Below are 15,902 nucleotides of genomic sequence, written 5' to 3' on the forward strand. Positions count from 1 at the left end.
CACAAACAACAGCATAAAGGGCAAGAAGGTAGAGACAACAATACATCACACAAAGCAGCCATAACTGTCAGTTAGAGTGTCCATGATTGAGTCTTTGAATGAAGAAATTGAGATAAAACTGTCCAGTTTGAGTGTTTATTGCAGCTCGTTCCAGTCGCTAGCTGCAGTGAACTGAAAAGAGGAGTGACCCAAGGCTGTGTGTGCTTTGGGGACCTTGAACAGAATGTGAATAGCAGAACGGGTGTTGTATGTGGAGGATGAGGGCTGCAGTAGATATCTCAGATAGGGGGGAGTGAGGCCTAAGAGGGTTTTATAAATAAGCATCAACCAGTGGGTCTTGCGACGGGTATACAGAGATGACCAGTTTACAGAGGAGTATAGAATACAGTGATGTGTCCTATAAGGAGCATTGGTGGCAAACCTGAAGGCCGAATGGTAAAGAACATCTAGCCGCTCGAGAGCACCCTTACCTGCCGATCTTTAAATTATGTCTCTGTAATCTAGCATGGGTAGGATGGTCATCTAAATCAGGGTTAGTTTGGCAGCTGGGATGAAAGAGGAGCGATTACGATAGAGGAAACCAAGTCTAGATTTAACTTTAGCCTGCAGCTTTGATATGTGCTGAGAGAAGGACAGTGCACCGTCTAGCCATACTCCCAAATCATTTTATGAGGTGACTATCTCAAGCTCTAAACCCTCAGAGGTTGTAATAACACCTGTGGGGAGAGGGGCATTCTTCTTACCAAACCACATGACCTTTGTTTTGGAGGTGTTCAGAACAAGGTTAAGGGTAGAGAGAGCTTGTTGGACACTAAGAAAGCTTTGTTGTAGAGGGCTATGTCAAGCAAGCGTTGACGTAAGAAAGATATCTTGTCACGCCTGCTCCCGCTCTTCCTCCCCCTGGCGCTCGAGGGCACCAGGATCCCCAGCATTATGCACTCAAGCCACCATCAGTACGCACACCTGCCTTCCCCCCGTCGCACGCATCAGCGATCATTGGACTCACGTGGACTCAATTACTTGTGTCATTACCTTCTCTATATCTGTCTGTTCCCAAGCTCTGTTCCCTGCTTCGGGATTGATTGGTATATGTCCGTGTTACCCGTGTTCTGACGCTGTTCCTGTCGTGTTCTATGCCTGTTTGCCAGGCTCCCACACCCCTGCCGGTTCGCGGGGAGTTTACCCCCAGCCGGTTTGCCCAGCGCTCATGTCTCCACCGGCTCGCCCAGGTGGGACACCGGGTGGCGCCCCCTAGAGGGGAGTTTCTGTCACACCTGCTCCCGCTCTTTCCCTCTGGCGCTCGTGGGTGCCAGGCTGCCCTGCATTACGCACTCCTGCCATCATCATTTACGCACACCTGCCTTCCCTCGTCACGCGCTTCAGCGATATTGGAGTCACCTGGACTCACTCAATCACCTGTTTATTACCTCCCCTATATTTGTCAGTTCCCCAGCTCTGTTCCCCGCTGCTGCATTGTTTGTCATATGTCTGTGTTACCCGTGTGCTGATGCTGTTCCTGTCTTGTTCTATGTCTGTTCCCGAATAAATGTCTGACTCCCCGTACCTGCTTCTCTTGTCCGGCGTCGGCCCTTACATACAGTTGAAGTACGAAGTTTACATACACTTAGGTTGGAGTCATTCAAACTTGTTTTTCAACCACTCCACACATTTCTTGTTAACAAACTATAGTTTTGTCAAGTCGAGTTAGGACATCTACTTTGTGCATGACACTAGTAATCTTTCCAACAATTGTTTACAGGCAGATTATTTCCATTATATTTCACTGTATCACAATTCCAGTGGGTCAGAAGTTTACATACACTAAGTTGACTGTGCCTTTAAACAGCTTGGAAAATTCCAGAAAAGGATGTCATGGCTTTAGAAGCTTCTGATAGGCTAATTGACATAATTTGAGTCAATTGGAGGTGTACCTGTGGATGTATTTCAAGGCCTACCTTCAAACTCAGTGCCTCTTTGCTTGACATCATGGGAAAATCAAAAGAAATCACCAATTAAAAATTGTAGACCTCCACAAGTCTGGTTCATCCTTGGGTGCAATTTCCAAACGCCTGAAGATACCACGTTCATCTGTACGAACAATAGTACGCAAGTATAAACACCATGGGACCACGCAGCCGTCATACCGCTCAGGAAGGAGACGCGTTCTGTCTCCTAAAGATGAACGGACTTTGGTGCGAAAAGTGCAAATCAATCCCAGAACAACAACAAAGGACCTTGTGAAGATGCTGGAGGAAACAGATACAAAAGTATCTATATCCACAGTAAAACAAGTCCTATATCGACATAACCTGAAAGGCCGCTCAGCAAGGAAGAAGCCACTGCTCCAAAACCGCCATAAAAAAGCCAGACTACGGTTTGCAACTGGGAACAAAGATCGTACTTTTTGGAGAAATGTCCTCCGGTCTGATGGAACAAAAATAGAACTGTTTGGCCATAATGATCATCGTTATGTTTGGAGTAAAAAGGGGGATGCTTGCAAGCTGAAGAACACCATCCCAACCGTGAAGCACGGGGGTGGCAGCATCATGTTGTGGGGTGCTTTGCTACAGGAGGAACTGGTGCGCTTTACAAAAAGATGGCATTATTAGCAAGGAAAATTATGTGGATATATTGAAGCAACATATCAAGACATCAGTCAGGAAGTTAAAGCTTGGTCGCAAAAGGGTCTTCCAAATGAACAATGACCCCAAGCATACTTCCAAAGTTGTGACAAAATGGCTTAAGGACAACAAAGTCAAGGTATTGGAGTGGCCATCACAAAGCCCTGACCTCAATCCCATAGAAAATGTGTGGGCAGAACTGAAAAAGTGTGTGCGAGCAAGGAGGCCCTCAAACCTGATTCAGTTACACCAGCTCTGTCAGGAGGAATGGGCCAAAATGCACCCAACTTATTATGGGAAGCTTGTGGAAGGCTACCTGAAATGTCTGACCCAAGTTAAACAATTTAAAGGCAATGCTACCAAGTACTAATACTGGGAATGTGATGAAAGAAATAAAAACTAAAATACATAATTCTTTCTACTATTATTCTGACATTTCACATTCTTAAAATAAAGTGGTGATCCTAACTAACCTAAGACAGGGAATTGTGAAAAACTGAGTTTAAATGTCTTTGGCCAAGGTGTATGTAAACTTCCAACTTCAACTGTATCTAGCCATAACGAATATTGTGAACTTACCGGCAGTCCTGGTTCACCCATACCCATGGGACCGGTTGGTCCAGGCCTTCCCTGGTTTCCCTTATTGCCCTGGGATACAGAAGAAATTAGGATTAGAGTCTGAAAGATCATTAGAGAGATCACTAGAGAGATTGCATGACAGAAAATATACAGAAGTAACGCCTCCAAAAATAAAGAATATCTAAACTAACTTTAGGTCCAGGAAAGCCGATGCCAGTATCCCCTGGAGGTCCTGTCACTCCACCAGGTCCACGGTCACCCTGGAAAGAGAGGGGCGTCATTCACCTTACCCCATTTTCCTCAATACATTTTAGCTGTATTTTTATCTAGAACATTTCCGGAGGTATTGGAAGTTTAACGTCATCCTTACTTTGGGTCCTACAAGTCCTTCAGGGCCCTGGTCCCCAGGACCTCCACTAAGACCCTGCAACAGAGACAAGAAAACACCTTGGTCAATGCCTGAATTTAAATAATCTGCAGTAGACTAAATTCACAGGGCTTTGAGTTTTTCCTGGATAGAACCCCCCCACCCCCCTAACTTATTTTGTAATTGGAAATGCGTGTGAGCCGCGATGTGTGAGTTATCCCAAAGTAAGCTTTAGTTTCACATTATCTGGTCAATGTTATGGTATGGCAAACAGATTATGTATAGTTTGGAGGGTCAGGGTGTGGTCAATCAAATGATGTTTCCACTAGCCTCATCCTCCTTAATTCTACAATTATTTGCATAGGGACTCCCTAGTCCTCATGGGAACATGATCTAGAACCAGGACTAAAATTTAAATCTAAAAACCACCACCGTATTCAGGTGATGGACTGCTGTTGTCATGCTAACGCAGGAGGGGCGTGAAAAGCGTTTAAGGAGGAATTAAAGGGGGTGGATAACGTGCCGAAACACTAATCCTGCAGGACAATAGTCTGGTGGGAGATAATAAACTGCAGGCTTGGAGGGACTGCTTTAGTTAGGCTCCATTATGGCGGGATAAGGACTAAGCCAGGACTCACATTCCATAAGTGCAGACTGGGAGAAGAGCTTCATACTCAGTGTGCATCTCCATGAGATACTGATGGTTCCAGTGGAGGGTCGGATGTAGGGGTGTAGACACAGGAATCGTTCAATTTGACCACTCACTCATTCACACACAGGTATGAATGGGCAGAGTGTTGTGTGAGGAGTGGGATTCTTCCAAATGTATAAAGCCATGGGGATTTCTTCTCAGTACGTAAATCGAAGACATTAATTTAGAACACATGCAAGTACATATACTGGATTCTAAAGATACTCAGGGCCTTATTCAATTAAACCTGGTTGTTTTACTGTTTCCAGCAGAGGAGGCTGGTGGGGAGAGCTATAGGAGGACGGGATCATGGTAATGGCTGCAATGGAATATTGCAACGGAGTCAAACACATCACACATATGGAAAACACGTTTGACTCCATTCCATCGATTCCATTCAATGCATTACAATTAGCCGTCTTCCTGTAGCTCATCCCACCAGCCTCCTCTAGTTTCCAGGGTAAGTCAAATATAATATTTTCCCCTTACAGTGCTAAAGTGTGTCCGAAAGAATTGATATGAAGTTGAGTTTTCTTTTTGTTTCACAAGCAGTACAGACATAATGACTTTGACTTATCCCTGGGACTTGGCTATCTATTTTGATCTATTTTGTAGGGCCCCAAGTCTGTATCGACAACCAAACAAACATTGTCTGAGGCCTCTGGGAAAAACCATTGATCTGCATGTCTCCAAAATGACCATGCCACCACCATATTGACCATATTGTTCGCTGTAACATATGGACAATAAAGTTGTATTATATTATATTGAGTCACCTGCTCTCCTCTGGGTCCCCGAGGGCCTGGAGGTCCGTCTGGCCCCTGTGGGAACAGGTCACAGTCAGGCGGGGAAGAGGGACATAACAACCTATTGAGTTTGCAGCCAAAAGTCACAAGAACTTTAAAAGGACATGTGCAACTCTCACTCCCAGCTACAAGCTTGCAAGCTGTTGAGTCTAGCATATAGCTCTCTCTTCACAATGCAGTTAATCCTTAGTCAGCAATTCATCCGAATGCACTGAGCAGCAGTTAGTGGGTGGATAGCCATTTACAATGAACAGAGCAGAGACATGGAGAGAGCGGAGAGAGTCATTCATAAAAAACCTACTTGATCTCCCTTCATCCCGGGGACGCCGCACTCGCCTCTTTCCCCCTGGAAAACATTTGAATCAGAGAAGACTGGATTTTGACTGCGCTGAGCGTTTTAAACCGTGGCGTGCCAGAGGACCAGGGTACTGATTAAAACTGATGTTATCTAGCTAGCATGTAGTGTAGAACAAACACTACAGTCTACTGTTTGTTGTCAGGGTAGCATGGGGATCTTGACCAGCTGTTTCACTATGATTCAGTATCTAATCCATCATGGGTCAATTATCTTTGCACAATTAATTTACGGTCACCAAGTAGTACTGGTTTCTCACCTTTTCCCCTCTAGTGCCGGGCCGACCCTAAAACAACAGGAGAGTTCTCAATAAAAATCTATACATAAGTTATAAGTCAACAATATACCTGTATAGATTGTTTTAGTCATCTATGCTACAGTACCTCGATACCCTCCATCCCAGGCCTTCCGTTGATACCAGGTTCCCCCTACAGTGACACCAGAGATCAGACAGTGAATGCATCCATATATCCATCAACGTATTTAAAAACATTCCAACGAACATCAACATATATAAAAACATACCAACGAACATCAACGTATATAAAAACATACCAACGAACATCAACGTATTTAAAAACATTCCAACGAACATCAACGTATTTAAAAACATTCCAACGAACATCAACATATATAAAAACATTCCAACGAACATCAACGTATTTAAAAACATTCCAACGAACATCAACGTATTTAAAAACATACCAACGAACATCAACGTATTTAAAAACATTCCAACGAACATCAACGTATATAAAAACATTCCAACGAATATCAACATATTTAAAAACATTCCAACGAACATCAACGTATATAAAAACATTCCAACGAACATCAACGTATTTAAAAACATTCCAACGAACATCAACGCATATAAAAACATTCCAACGAACATCAACGTATATAAAAACATACCAACGAACATCAACGTATATAAAAACATTCCAACGAACATCAACGTATATAAAAACATTCCAACGAACATCAACGTATTTAAAAACATTCCAACGAACATCAACGCATATAAAAACATTCCAACGAACATCAACGTATATAAAAACATTCCAACGAACATCAACGTATTTAAAAACATTCCAACGAACATCAACGTATATAAAAACATTCCAACGAACATCAACGCATTTAAAAACATTCCAACGAACATCAACGTATATAAAAACATTCCAACGAACATCAACGTATTTAAAAACATTCCAACGAACATCAACGCATATAAAAACATTCCAACGAACATCAACGTATATAAAAACATTCCAACGAACATCAACGTATATAAAAACATTCCAACGAACATCAACGTATTTAAAAACATTCCAACGAACATCAACGTATATAAAAACATTCCAACGAACATCAACGTATATAAAAACATTCCAACGAACATCAACGTATATAAAAACATTCCAACGAACATCAACGTATTTAAAAACATTCCAACGAACATCAACGCATATAAAAACATTCCAACGAACATCAACGTATATAAAAACATTCCAACGAACATCAACGTATATAAAAACATTCCAACGAACATCAACGTATTTAAAAACATTCCAACGAACATCAACGTATATAAAAACATTCCAACGAACATCAACGTATATAAAAACATTCCAACGAACATCAACGTATTGTCACGCGGGACTAGGCTGGTGAGGAAGGAATCAGGCGCAGAGAGTTCCACAGGGAAAAAAGGTGCACTTTAATACGGCACACAAAAAGAACCACAAGCCCAAACACAGGGCACGGTTAAATAAATTGGACCACCCAAAACACAGGGTGCCAGGTCTAGAACATAAACACCTCTACCTTACACACATGTAACACAAAACAATCCCGCACAAAACAAGGGCGGGGACACATACTATAAATGAGGAAGCTCATCAAACACATACAACAGGACACAGGTGAAACTAATAAGACACAACCAACAGACAACGAAAAAGGGATCGGTGGCGGTTAGTAGGCCGGTGACGACGACCGCCGAGCACCGCTTGAACAGGCAGGGGAGCCAACTTCGGCGGAAGTCGTGACACGTATATAAAAACATTCCAACGAACATCAACGTATATAAAAACATTCCAACGAACATCAACGTATTTAAAAACATTCCAACGAACATCAACGTATATAAAAACATTCCAACGAACATCAACGTATATAAAAACATTCCAACGAACATCAACGTATATAAAAACATTCCAACGAACATCAACGTATATAAAAACATTCCAACGAACATCAACGTATATAAAAACATTCCAACGAACATCAACGTATATAAAAACATTCCAACGAACATCAACGTATATAAAAACATTCCAACGAACATCAACGCATATAAAAACATTCCAACAAACATCAACGTATATAAAAACATTCCAACGAACATCAACGTATATAAAAACATTCCAACGAACATCAACGTATATAAAAACATTCCAACGAACATCAACGTATATAAAAACATTCCAACGAACATCAACGCATATAAAAACATTCCAACGAACATCAACGTATATAAAAACATACCAACGAACATCAACGTATATAAAAACATTCCAACGAACATCAACGTATATAAAAACATTCCAACGAACATCAACGTATATAAAAACATTCCAACGAACATCAACGCATATAAAAACATTCCAATGAACATCAACGTATATAAAAACATTCCAACGAACATCAACGTATTTAAAAACATTCCAACGAACATCAACGTATTTAAAAACATTCCAACGAACATCAACGCATATAAAAACATTCCAACGAACATCAACGCATATAAAAACATTCCAACGAACATCAACGCATATAAAATCATTCCAACGAACATCAACATATATAAAAACATTCCAACGAACATCAACATATATAAAAACATTCCAACGAACATCAACGTATATAAAAACATTCCAACGAACATCAACGTATATAAAAACATTCCAACGAACATAAAAACATTCCAACGAACATCAACGCATATAAAAACATTCCAACGAACATCAACGTATATAAAAACATTCCAATGAACATCAACGTATATAAAAACATTCCAACGAACATCAACGTATTTAAAAACATTCCAACGAACATCAACGTATATAAAAACATTCCAACGAACATCAACGCATATAAAAACATTCCAACGAACATCAACGTATATAAAAACATACCAACAAACATCAACGTATATAAAAACATTCCAACGAACATCAACGTATATAAAAACATTCCAACGAACATCAACGTATATAAAAACATTCCAACGAACATCAACGTATATAAAAACATTCCAACGAACATCAACGTATATAAAAACATTCCAACGAACATCAACGCATATAAAAACATTCCAACGAACATCAACGTATATAAAAACATTCCAACGAACATCAACGTATATAAAAACATTCCAACGAACATCAACGTATTTAAAAACATTCCAACGAACATCAACGTATTTAAAAACATTCCAACGAACATCAACGTATATAAAAACATTCCAACGAACATCAACGTATATATAAAAACATTCCAACGAACATCAACATATATAAAAACACTGCATTCTTTCTGTCACTACAAATGAACATGGTGGGATTATCTCAGGACAAAACGAAGAACTTACATGAAATCCTTTTGGACCGGGAGTACCGTCAGATCCAGGCTGGGCTGATTTCCCCTGCAGATTTCAAAGGAATGGAGAGATCATTCCATCAGAGGATAGAATGGACAGATCGTTGGACAGAATGTGACTTTTTGGGGCCCTTTTTCATCCCTGGTTGTTCCCATAACATCCCCATAGTGTGTGTAGATTCGTGCGTACAGTAGGTGACCGTGGTCGTTCGGTGCATGTCCCTGTCTATGCTCTTCCTGTGACCTCTCTATGTATTATCAGCCTCAAACCTTAAGTGGTAGCCTATACAACCTCAGTCAACTCAATAGTGTCAGGGGCCTCTGTGCCGTATAGCCTCAAATAACTCAATAGTGTCAGGGACCTCTGTACCTTATAACCTCAGTCAACTCCCTAACACCCTAATGCTCATCCCCTCCCTGTGTGTTTGCCCACATCTAATCTCCTATCCTTGACCACTGCTTCCAGCCAAAAAGCCTCTCTTCAAAAGGCCTGCTAGTCAAAACACACAAAGTCCCACTACACTATTCTTTTATTTTACGCCATGACCCTTCGACCCCTCGCACAGTACAGGCCTGCTACACATGCAGTGTGGGAAACACTTCCTACTCTTTGATGTGATGCCCAGGACCACTCTTGTATACACAGAGGCCAGATACACCTCATCCTATTCACAAAGAGGCCAGATGCCCCTGCTATGAGCACCTGCTATGAGTATTCAGGGGTGTTACAGGGGTGTTGAGCAGTTTAGGGTGGGTTAGGGACAGGGGGGCTATGACTGGAAAAGCCCCTGGTTGCATACAAAAGGATATGTAGGGGGGTTACAGCCCATGGTTGTCCAACTGGTGAACATGCCAGCAATAACACAGGCCTGTCTGAGGATTACTGCTCCTATGTACTGCAGAGTAAACCACTGTCAACCTGGACACATCAACCTGGACACATGAGGTCAATTCATCAAACCAGTCAGTGCTTTTCAATGATGAAAATTGGAATTAAAACGTCAGTGTACTTCCTGAATTGAATTGACAAAAGACAGAAGAGAACAACAAAATCAAAACTGAAGAAGAGTTATAGTGTATGGTATGTACTGGCTACTAGAGGATGCTTTTGAGCAAAAACAAGAATGGGTTAGACGATGAGACAGAAGTGGACTCACTGGGCTTCCAGGGGGACCTCTTTCTCCTTTATCACACAGACAGGACTTCGGCTGTGGGCACTGGAACCAAGAGAAGCAACATTTGAGTATACACCTCAGAGATAGTCATCTTTACATTCCAAATGGATGGTTACAAGAAAAAGAGACATACTTACCCCTGTGTTGACAAGCGCGTTCTAAAAAAGAAGAAATAACAGCGGTTTATATTTTGATAGCTCACACTTAGGTGCTCAGTAATGTACATGTTTAAATTGAGCCATTTTAATCCTGGTTAGGTAACTCACTGCGAGAGCCCTACTGATTTGGGATTTAGGGGGTGAAGGAAAACATAAACATCTAGAAGTGTATGGCAATGTCAAGACATGTTGGCATCCTTGAGGACAGCTCACTCCCACCACCACTCACCAGTTCTCTGAAAAGTTTATCCTCCAGCAGGTTGTCTGTAAGGCTGAGGACGTGCTGCTGTGGCGGGGCGCTGGCGATGGAACGTAACCTGACATTGGTGGGCATATCCCTGGGTAGACCCGACAGCCCGATGGTGAACAGACGAATGTTGTGGTTCTTGGCCTCGGATGCAGCGGTCACAGCACTGGGGCTACGGGGATGGTCCACGCCGTCAGTCATCAGCAACATCACCCTCAGGCTGTTGGCCGCTGTCTCACGGCTAAACATCTGGGTGTTATAATCATTTGATTGTACTTTGGTATTGGGTCTAATACTTGTTTTTTTGGTGTGGTGCAATTTGTTCTCAATTGGGTTTACTTTTTTTGAATAGTCCTCTATGAATAATCCAACTATCAACAAACTTTCATTTGTAACCCTATTGGCTTGGGGCTAGGACTAGGGTTAGGTTTAGTGGATAGTTAGTTGAACGGTTAGTTGATGGTTAGTTTAACATCCATCAACCATCTGCAAGGGACAATCCAAATAAAGTGCTACTAGATAATGATATGCAGACCTGTGTAGCGTTAGTGATGGCGTAGGCTGAGTAGGTTCCGTGTCCGATGTAGGCCATGGATGCCACTCTGCTCTGGAACACATCCACATCCTGCCAGTCCCGGAAGTTGTGCTCCAGAGAAACAGAACTAGGAGGAGAAGAAAAAGAAGAAGAAGATGGAGAGCAGTTAAATCTAGAGACGTTAGATGGAGAGCAGTTAAATCTAGAGACGTTAGATGGAGAGCAGTTAAATCTAGAGACGTTAAATGGAGAGCAGTTAAATCTAGAGACGTTAGATGGAGAACAGTTAAATCTAGAGATGTTAGAAGGAGAGCAGTTAAATCTAGAGACGTTAGATGGAGAGCAGTTAAATCTAGAGATGTTAGATGGAGAACAGTTAAATCTAGAGACGTTAGATGGAGAGCAGTTAAATCTAGAGATGTTAGATGGAGAACAGTTAAATCTAGAGACGTTAGATGGAGAGCAGTTAAATCTAGAGATGTTAGAAGGAGAGCAGTTAAATCTAGAGACGTTAGATGGAGAGCAGTTAAATCTAGAGACGTTAGATGGAGAGCAGTTAAATCTAGAGACGTTAGAGGGAGAGCAGTTAAATCTAGAGACGTTAGATGGAGAACAGTTAAATCTAGAGACGTTAGATGGAGAACAGTTAAATCTAGAGATGTTAGAAGGAGAGCAGTTAAATCTAGAGACGTTAGATGGAGAACAGTTAAATCTAGAGATGTTAGATGGAGAACAGTTAAATCTAGAGATGTTAGAAGGAGAGCAGTTAAATCTAGAGATGTTAGAAGGAGAGCAGTTAGAGTTAAGTGCCTTGCTCGAGGGCACAATGGCAGAATATGACATCTTCAGTGGGATACTAATACCAGCAACCCACTGGTTGCCAGCCCACTCCCGCCCAGATTTTTTATCCCAGCTGCCATGGGATAGAACCTCTCTGGTTGTTAGCTCATCCCTCTAACCTCTACAGTACCAACCTGCTGTACTGCAGCACAGTCAGTCTCATCCCTCTAACCTCTACAGTACCAACCTGCTGTACTGCAGCGCTGCCAGTCTCATCCCTCTAACCTCTACAGTACCAACCTGCTGTACTGCAGCAGTCAGCCTCATCCCTCTAACCTCTACAGTACCAACCTGCTGTACTGCAGCACAGTCAGCCTCATCCCTCTAACCTCCACAGTACCAACCTGCTGTACTGCAGCAGTCAGCCTCATCCCTCTAACCTCTAAAGTACCAACCTGCTGTACTGCAGCACAGTCAGCCTCATCCCTCTAACCTCCACAGTACCAACCTGCTGTACTGCAGCAGTCAACCTCATCCCTCTAACCTCTACAGTACCAACCTGCTGTACTGCAGCAGTCACCCTCATCCCTCTAACCTCTACAGTACCAACCTGCTGTACTGCAGCACAGTCAGCCTCATCCCTCTAACCTCTACAGTACCAACCTGCTGTACTGCAGCACAGTCAGCCTCATCCCTCTAACCTCCACAGTACCAACCTGCTGTACTGCAGCACAGTCAGCCTCATCCCTCTAACCTCTACAGTACCAACCTGCTGTACTGCAGCACAGTCAGCCTCATCCCTCTAACCTCTACAGTACCAACCTGCTGTACTGCAGCAGTCAGCCTCATCCCTCTAACCTCTACAGTACCAACCTGCTGTACTGCAGTGCAGTCAGTCTCATCCCTCTAACCTCTACAGTACCAACCTGCTGTACTGCAGCACAGTCAGCCTCATCCCTCTAACCTCTACAGTACCAACCTGCTGTACTGCAGCAGTCAGCCTCATCCCTCTAACCTCCACAGTACCAACCTGCTGTACTGCAGCACAGTCAGCCTCATCCCTCTAACCTCTACAGTACCAACCTGCTGTACTGCAGCACAGTCAGTCTCATCCCTCTAACCTCTACAGTACCAACCTGCTGTACTGCAGCACAGTCAGCCTCATCCCTCTAACCTCCACAGTACCAACCTGCTGTACTGCAGCACAGTCAGCCTCATCCCTCTAACCTCCACAGTACCAACCTGCTGTACTGCAGCACAGTCAGCCTCATCCCTCTAACCTCTACAGTACCAACCTGCTGTACTGCAGCACAGTCAGTCTCATCCCTCTAACCTCTACAGTACCAACCTGCTGTACTGCAGCACAGTCAGTCTCATCCCTCTAACCTCCACAGTACCAACCTGCTGTACTGCAGCAGTCAGCCTCATCCCTCTAACCTCCACAGTACCAACCTGCTGTACTGCAGCACAGTCAGCCTCATCCCTCTAACCTCTACAGTACCAACCTGCTGTACTGCAGCACAGTCAGCCTCATCCCTCTAACCTCTACAGTACCAACCTGCTGTACTGCAGCAGTCAGCCTCATCCCTCTAACCTCCACAGTACCAACCTGCTGTACTGCAGCACAGTCAGCCTCATCCCTCTAACCTCTACAGTACCAACCTGCTGTACTGCAGCACAGTCAGCCTCATCCCTCTAACCTCTACAGTACCAACCTGCTGTACTGCAGCACAGTCAGTCTCATCCCTCTAACCTCTACAGTACCAACCTGCTGTACTGCAGCACAGTCAGTCTCATCCCTCTAACCTCTACAGTACCAACCTGCTGTACTGCAGCACAGTCAGCCTCATCCCTCTAACCTCCACAGTACCAACCTGCTGTACTGCAGCAGTCAGCCTCATCCCTCTAACCTCTACAGTACCAACCTGCTGTACTGCAGCAGTCAGCCTCATCCCTCTAACCTCCACAGTACCAACCTGCTGTACTGCAGCACAGTCAGCCTCATCCCTCTAACCTCTACAGTACCAACCTGCTGTACTGCAGCACAGTCAGCCTCATCCCTCTAACCTCCACAGTACCAACCTGCTGTACTGCAGCACAGTCAGTCTCATCCCTTTAACCTCCACAGTACCAACCTGCTGTACTGCAGCACAGTCAGCCTCATCCCTCTAACCTCCACAGTACCAACCTGCTGTACTGCAGCACAGTCAGCCTCATCCCTCTAACCTCTACAGTACCAACCTGCTGTACTGCAGCAGTCAGCCTCATCCCTCTAACCTCTACAGTACCAACCTGCTGTACTGCAGCACAGTCAGCCTCATCCCTCTAACCTCTACAGTACCAACCTGCTGTACTGCAGCAGTCAGCCTCATCCCTCTAACCTCTACAGTACCAACCTGCTGTACTGCAGCACAGTCAGCCTCATCCCTCTAACCTCTACAGTACCAACCTGCTGTACTGCAGCACAGTCAGCCTCATCCCTCTAACCTCTACAGTACCAACCTGCTGTACTGCAGCAGTCAACCTCATCCCTCTAACCTCTACAGTACCAACCTGCTGTACTGTGGCACAGTCAGCCTCATCCCTCTAACGTCTACAGTACCACCCTGCTGTACTGCAGCACAGTCAGCCTCATCCCTCTAACCTCTACAGTACCAACCTGCTGTACTGCAGCACAGTCAGCCTCATCCCTCTAACGTCTACAGTACCAACCTGCTGTACTGCAGCACAGTCAGCCTCATCCCTCTAACGTCTACAGTACCAACCTGCTGTACTGCAGCACAGTCAGCCTCATCCCTCTAACCTCTACAGTACCAACCTGCTGTACTGCAGTGCAGCCAGCCTCATCCCTCTAACCTCTACAGTACCAACCTGCTGTACTGCAGCACAGTCAGTCTCATCCCTCTAACCTCTACAGTACCAACCTGCTGTACTGCAGCACAGTCAGCCTCATCCCTCTAACGTCTACAGTACCAACCTGCTGTACTGCAGCACAGTCAGCCTCATCCCTCTAACCTCTACAGTACCAACCTGCTGTACTGCAGTGCAGCCAGCCTCAACCTCAGTCTCCAACCTGCTGCCTGGATCTGCATGAGCCGCGTGCTGAAACGCATGACGAAGTCTTTCTGCTTCTCAAACAGCAGCACCTTGGCCTTCTCTGAGCTGTCCAGGATGAACATGATCTCCACCGGGCAGATCAGAACTATTGGGGAGGGGGGAGAGAGAGAGGGATGGAAAGAGAGACAGGGTGGAGAGGATTGCAGGTGAGTGAATGAATACATGAATTAATAAATAAATAAATGAATGAATGAATGAATGAAACCCACTTACTTTTCCCTTCATTTTGGAGGACCTGGTTGTCGTCTCTCTGGCCCTTTCTCCTCCTGCCCTGAACCCTGGCTGTGTGTGTTAGTACCAACACGAGGAGCAACAGCTCCACAACCTTCCTCATCTTGATCTCTTGTCCAGCAGCTCAGCCTAGAACCAACCAAACATGAGTTTGAGACAACTTCTCCTAATTCAGAACACACACACAGACACACAAACAGACACACACACACACACACACACACACACACACACACACACACACACACACACACACACACACACACACACACACACACACACATATACACAAACACAAACACACACACACACACACACACACACACACACACACACACACACACACACACACACACACACACACACACACACACACACACACACACACACACACACACACACACACACACACACACACACACACACACCTAGTCACAGAAGAGTGCTATGACTTCTGTACACACTAGAGGGCGGCAACACCATAATACAACTTTAAATGACGCCAGATCAATTTGGGCTAATGTGATATCATAATTTGTTTGCAAGCAAAGGGAACAGGTTGTACATGAAGCCT

At 44.0% G+C, this 15,902-nt stretch overlaps 1 protein-coding gene across 1 annotated transcript in view; it reads right to left on the bottom strand.

Moving 5' to 3' along the window:
• The window catches only part of col28a1a (collagen, type XXVIII, alpha 1a), a 29,795-nt gene extending 14,364 nt beyond the window's left edge, over positions 1 to 15,431 (bottom strand). The window contains exons 1-13 of the mRNA XM_038966202.1: positions 15,311 to 15,431; positions 15,011 to 15,182; positions 11,201 to 11,327; positions 10,648 to 10,914; positions 10,243 to 10,302; positions 9,078 to 9,131; positions 5,803 to 5,847; positions 5,679 to 5,705; positions 5,366 to 5,410; positions 5,035 to 5,079; positions 3,571 to 3,624; positions 3,392 to 3,460; positions 3,201 to 3,269 (exon numbers count right to left, since the gene is read on the bottom strand). Of these exons, the coding sequence (XP_038822130.1) occupies positions 3,201 to 3,269; positions 3,392 to 3,460; positions 3,571 to 3,624; positions 5,035 to 5,079; positions 5,366 to 5,410; positions 5,679 to 5,705; positions 5,803 to 5,847; positions 9,078 to 9,131; positions 10,243 to 10,302; positions 10,648 to 10,914; positions 11,201 to 11,327; positions 15,011 to 15,182; positions 15,311 to 15,431 (1,155 nt within the window). The remainder of the gene's footprint in view (positions 1 to 3,200; positions 3,270 to 3,391; positions 3,461 to 3,570; positions 3,625 to 5,034; positions 5,080 to 5,365; positions 5,411 to 5,678; positions 5,706 to 5,802; positions 5,848 to 9,077; positions 9,132 to 10,242; positions 10,303 to 10,647; positions 10,915 to 11,200; positions 11,328 to 15,010; positions 15,183 to 15,310) is intronic.
• Positions 15,432 to 15,902: the final 471 nt, after the last annotated feature.

Source organism: Salvelinus namaycush, chromosome 27, assembly GCF_016432855.1.
Source record: "Salvelinus namaycush isolate Seneca chromosome 27, SaNama_1.0, whole genome shotgun sequence".
Taxonomy (NCBI): domain Eukaryota; kingdom Metazoa; phylum Chordata; class Actinopteri; order Salmoniformes; family Salmonidae; genus Salvelinus; species Salvelinus namaycush.